The sequence below is a fragment of the Microtus pennsylvanicus genome, chromosome 6, assembly GCF_037038515.1.
Source record: "Microtus pennsylvanicus isolate mMicPen1 chromosome 6, mMicPen1.hap1, whole genome shotgun sequence".
NCBI lineage: Eukaryota > Metazoa > Chordata > Mammalia > Rodentia > Cricetidae > Microtus > Microtus pennsylvanicus.
The window spans coordinates 58023557-58029556 of NC_134584.1; the positions used below are offsets into that span (position 1 = coordinate 58023557).

The 6000-nt window shown below is 48.6% G+C and overlaps 1 protein-coding gene across 1 annotated transcript in view; it reads left to right on the forward strand.

The window, feature by feature from the left end:
- The window catches only part of Thbs4 (thrombospondin 4), a 46155-nt gene extending 41792 nt beyond the window's left edge, over positions 1-4363 (forward strand). Inside the window, exons 18-22 of the mRNA XM_075976319.1 lie at positions 445-493; positions 577-773; positions 1591-1763; positions 3473-3612; positions 4142-4363. Of these exons, the coding sequence (XP_075832434.1) occupies positions 445-493; positions 577-773; positions 1591-1763; positions 3473-3612; positions 4142-4203 (621 nt within the window). The 3' untranslated portion in view covers positions 4204-4363. The remainder of the gene's footprint in view (positions 1-444; positions 494-576; positions 774-1590; positions 1764-3472; positions 3613-4141) is intronic.
- The last annotated feature ends 1637 nt before the right edge of the window (positions 4364-6000 follow it).

The window sequence follows — 6000 nt, forward strand, 5'->3', positions numbered from 1 at the left end:
GGTACTCCTCTCCCTTCCTCCACTCCATAGTCCTCAACCAAGGTCACAAATGGTGCTACCACAGAGGGCTGAGTCTTCCGCACCAATCAAGACAATTCTCCCCCACGGATATGCACACAGGACACCCCGACCTAGACAGTCCATTGTCGGGTGGCTCTTCCAGGTGATTGTACGCTCAGTCCATCGGAACTTATGTTGTATGTCCCCTCTTGGCTCAGGGCTTATTAAATAAGCCGATGTGACCGTATTAGCGAAAGTATTTCTCGTCAACACCGAGCTTTCTCTAAACCTTCTTGCTGTGCATGCTCCTTTAAGTAAGTATCACACAGAACAATGTGTTAGATACCGGACCTGTACAGTGGCTTTGGTGCCTGAGGTCCCCGGCTGCCCTTAGTTCTCTCGGCCCCCTCAAGGTTGTCTGAACTCCCTCCCCTCTCTCCACAGGGCATGGAAATTGTACAGACCATGAACAGTGACCCCGGCCTAGCAGTGGGTACGTCCTGAGCCTCTGCCTGTGTGTGTAGAATTCTGCCAGCTGTTAGTGCGGCTTCTTCTAATTGCATCTGAACTCCGCAGGGTACACAGCGTTTAATGGAGTTGACTTTGAAGGGACCTTCCACGTAAATACCCAGACAGATGATGACTATGCCGGCTTTATTTTTGGTTACCAAGACAGCTCCAGCTTCTATGTGGTCATGTGGAAACAGACAGAGCAGACATACTGGCAGGCCACACCGTTCCGCGCAGTAGCAGAACCTGGCATTCAGCTCAAGGTATTGGTGGATGGAATCCCCATGCCTGCCTTTCTTCTAAGCCCTTCACCTTCCTTTAAATTTAGAGTTCTCCAGAAAGGCACTAAGTTAATCTGAGAAATGGATGCAATCATGCTGACGCTGGCTCCGGGATCCTAAAGTAACCTCCATTTAACCAGCTACCTTTCAACCTGTGTGACTCTCAGGCTGGAAGTTTCGGGCTGAGTGGGGTCAAAGAGGTAGAGGTTTAGCCGTGGTTCTCAACCTTCCTGATGCTGTGACCTTTGAATGCAGTTCCTCGTGTCGTGGTGACCCCCAACCATAAAATTATTTCCGTTGCTACTTCGTAGAACTGTAATTTTGCTACTGTTATGAATCGTAATATAAATATTTGGGGGGCTAGAAATTTGATGGGGGGTAATGACCCCCAGGTTGAGAACCACTGGTTTAAGGCATCCTTCCAGCATGTTGGAAGTTGGCCAATGTCTTTAATCACAGAGATGGACTGTGTGGGAATGACAGGCTACCTCTGCCACTCCTGCAGGGCAGAAGGCACGCTTCCGCAGTCCAACAGTCGTTGGGAGCCCTCAGTGGGCAAACAGGCAGAGTCTGCTTGTATCAGAAGAAAGGTGGAGTGGATAGCACACTACTATCCGCTGCTGAATTCCACAGGGCTGGGACCAGCTCGGTAGAAATGATATTTAAAGTTTATGCTTTTGCCAGCGTGAAACTGTGACCTGGCAGTGAGCATAGATTCACTTCCGTGTTGGCCTCAGACACCTGAAACCGGAAGGACCTTCAGGTCCTGCCCTAACATCTCGCTCGTGTCTTTGTCCAGGCTGTGAAATCTAAAACTGGCCCAGGGGAACATCTCCGCAACTCCCTGTGGCACACAGGGGACACCAGTGACCAGGTCAGGCTGCTGTGGAAGGACTCCAGGAATGTGGGCTGGAAGGACAAGGTGTCCTACCGCTGGTTCCTTCAGCACAGGCCCCAGGTGGGCTACATCAGGTAGGCTGAGCCCTCCTGCTGTGGAGGGCAAGAGAAGCACACAGACTGCTCTCTAAACCAAAACTTCCCCTTCCTTGAGCAGTCCCAACCTCTGAGAGTCCGCAGCGCAGGGCTCCTAGAAGAGAGGTGGGGTGAAGACACTGGGCTTACCTGCTCCCCAGACAGCAGAGCCAAGCTGCAGAGCAGGGGATACCTCAGGGGGCGCCGTGGCCTTGGATGTACTCTTAGGAAAGCTCGAGAGTGGACCTGGTGACTGGGACGGGAGAGAGGACAGGCAACTGAGACCATATCCAGATGTAGCTATCTGGACGGTGTCCTCCAGGACCTGTGTAATCCCTCTTCACACCCAGTCACACTGCCTGCCGAGCTCTGACCATCTGTCCCCTCTCCTAGGTCATAAGGTCCAAAGGGCAGCATCTTTGGTTGCCTGGCATGTACTGTCCGTCGCGTGACTGATGTGATGACCTTATTTCCTTATAGGACTATTTTTTTTAAACTAGTGGGAGTTACAGGAGCTTAGGGCTGCATCTTTGGAATGCAGCCAGGCTTCATGCCCCAGCCTTGCAAAGCTACCGTGCTGTGCTTAGGGAACGTATGGATTGCTGTGTTCTAGCCAGGGCGGGAAGGGGCCAGGTGGTCTGGTGTGCCTAATGAGAACGGAGTGGTGACAACTAATTCACATTCTGTCCTTTGTGTCACACGTCTGTTCACTCCACGGAACACCGGTCTTACCTGATGGGGCTCAATGTGCCTCTTTTGTCCCAAAGCGAAATCACAGAAAATATGACCTAGCTATCTATATAATTTTTTAAAAATCAACCTGAACCCTAACACTGCAAAGGGATGAGAATTGATTGCCATACAGCAAAATAGGAAATGTTTGGGCATAGCTACCCCAGAGGACAAAGGAAAGAGCTATTTGGAACCATGCCTAGAATCGCATGAAGGTGGCATCCAAACACGGAGTAATGTGTAGGAGAATTGACTATTACGAGGGCATTGCCTGTGCTGCTGTGTGAACCAGTTCTTAATTTCTAAACAAGACAAGTGCTCAGGCATATCTCGGTGTACCCTGGGAAATTGAGTTTAACTTGAAGCCAGTGTAGAAGAGATTGATGTTCAGAGGTAAAATGCAGTTCCCTCTCCCAGACCCAGCTCACTGACAGGCTTCACACCTCCCCGCATGTCAGGGGACACTCCACAACGGTAGGGAGTATGGGATTAGGTTTGGTTATTTACTCCGGGATGTTTTAAGACATCAGGGGGCTTCTGTCACTCAGTGCTACTATGACAACAGAAATTACTTCTCAGCTGCCTAAAGCTGTTTATGGGGTGCCGTCTCAGTGAGAATTGGGGCAGTGAAAGCACCCAGTGAAACAGCTACACCTGAGGAAGAGCACGGACTCTTCACAGAATAACATACAGACCTAATAACTCCCAAGACAGCGAAGCCACAAAACCTCTTGTCCATGATGTCAGGCTCTTTCTTTTTAGCTCTCCAGCAAGTACCTGTCAAGGTTACTGTGCTGGGCCTGCTGAAGACAAGTTAGGGAGACATGGGTACTTGGCTCCTGTCCCGGGGAACTTCTAATCTCAGTAGGGAGGGACCAGCTAGAGTCAGTGGGAAATGACATGTCTGGATGAAGAGGCAAGTATGGAAGCCAGCAGTAGAACCCCGCCCTCACCACGGGCATCTGTGCTGCCTGCAGGGTGCGGTTTTATGAAGGCTCGGAGCTGGTGGCTGATTCTGGGGTCACCATAGACACCACCATGCGTGGCGGTCGACTTGGTGTGTTCTGCTTCTCTCAAGAAAACATCATCTGGTCCAACCTCAAGTACCGCTGCAACGGTAACCTGCATGCTTCTTACCTCTCGACACTACTGGGAGTGACCAAGAGAGAACCGTAGCTTATTTCTGTAGCATGCATCCTTCCCCAAAGCTCGGAGCTCACTCCGAGTGCTCATTAAAACCTGACGTTCCCTGCATAGCATAAGCAAAAGGCAGAGCCAGGCTTTCCTGTTTCCCAAATGTGGAAATTGAAACCCATAGAATTTAACTGTATGGTTTAGAGTTAGGGGTTCAGTGCAAAATTTATTCAGTTTAATTTACAGGCAGCCTTTCTTTTCATAAGGCTCAAACATAATCACAGACTGAAAAGGCACTATGTCGGCTAATTTTTCTTAGGCCTATGAGTAAGAGCTGTTGGGCTTTAAGCCAGCAGTGTAGGACAAAGGCAGCCTGAAGTCGAAAATGGCTGCAAGCCTGTGGGGCTCCCAGACGCGCTGACAGTGCCCCCTACAGGACGCCTTGCAGCATGCGGTGCTGTGACCACAGGGTGGAAGGACCCCCACTAACTGCTGCCTGATTCCTGTTGCAGACACCATTCCAGAGGACTTCCAGGAGTTCCAGACCCAGAGTTTCGACCGCTTGGATAACTAAACTGAAGAGGGAATCTCACGACCGCTTTCTCAAACACTAAAAACATTACCTTTTCCAAACTTCCCATAATTCTCTTCATATCACTGTGGCTTTTCTTTTACCAGCCCAAATACATCACAACTTTTTATACAAATGTGGAAATAAAAAAGAGACTATTTCTAATAACCACGACACTCAGTCATTCTAAAGTGAGCGCAGGTTTTAACCATGTGTGTTGTTTTCTGGGGAATCCTTGGCAAAATGGAGTTCTCTCATTGATCATGTGTGTGAAAGGGATGACCAGGCAAAAGGTCTTTTCTGGGGTGACCTTATATAGTACCACACTAAAATCTGTCTTCTGCTTATCTAGGGACCTCCTCATTCTGGGAAAGTCTCCAGGACACACCCTCCCTAGTCTTCCAGATGGGGTCACATTCTGAGAAATCAGGAGATTTGCCCTGATGTGTGTGAGTGTGTGTGTGTGTGTGTGTGCACGCGCGCGCACGTGCGCAGTGTGTATCATGATATCATATATATACCTGATGTGTGTGTGTGTGTGTGCACGTGTATATATCCATCCCTTCACCCTTCCTGTCACAACCTTCCACAGACACACTTACTTATACATTTGGCTCCCCCTAGCGTCCTGTGAGTCCAATGGAAAAAAGAATCTTGTCATTGTCCATAGTACCAGGTATAAACAGCCAACAAACACTCACTGGGTCAATAAATCGCTGCCTCTTAAGTAACAAGAACAATGGGTTGTATATGGGTCAGGTGAGCCTTCCTACAACCCTCAAAGCCACTCAGAATCCGTTCCCGAATGGCAGTAGAGCCGGTTGCTGTGGGTACAAGGCAGAAGATCGCTCATCCAGCTAGCTGTACTAACTGTTCTTATTTTCCAGTTGTCAGTCAAAGATACACAGAAAATGTCTAAGTCGCTCTGAAATTTAATTCCAAAGAAGTTTGGCAACTTATTTTTTATTATTTTTTTAGCTGGGGTCTCATGTAGACCCAACTGGCCTCAAACTCTCTGTATAACCAAAGGTAACCATGAACATTTGGTCCTCTTGCCTCCACCTCCCAAGAGCTGGGTTTACAAGCATAACCCATCTTGTCTGGTTTTATATGGTGCTAGGTATCGGACTCTAGGCAGGCACTCTGCCAACTGAGCTACACCCCGGCTCAGCAATATGGTTTTCATTTCCACAATTCCCTAGACTATCTTAAATTATACGTTATAAACATTCATCTCAATTTTACCATGGCTCCAGTATTCAGGGCATCTAATATGACCAATATGAGCTATGCTGGACTTGAGGGCCATATTCCCTAGCTGTAGAGCCTAGAAGGATGTGGTAGCTTCTAAGTCTTTAAGATCTCAGTTAATGGGGAGGACTTAAGTCAGTCCTCCACCCGGTCTCCCTGGGGAACCTGCTGATGAAGCTACCGTCTCCTCTAAATCTCTAGGTGAAACACATCTTTCTCAACTCTGAACCTCCTGGGAAGGGAAGGGAACTTGATGGCTAGAGATATTCACCTTTGGAGCATCCATCCTTTACAGCTCACTGAAAGGGAATTTCTGAGCCCTCAGGTTCTCCCAGAATCTCAAGGTGCTCTGAGTTTTCCTGATGTGGGATTCCCCTCTGTATGCTGTGAATACCATTGGTGAATAAAGAAACTGTCCTGGCCTGTTGATAGAGTAGAGCAGAGCTAGGCAGGGAAAACTAAACTGAATGCTGGCAAAAAGAAGGATGGAGTCAAGGAGAAGCCATGGAGCCACTGCCAGAGACAGACATGCTGAAACTTTGCCGGTAG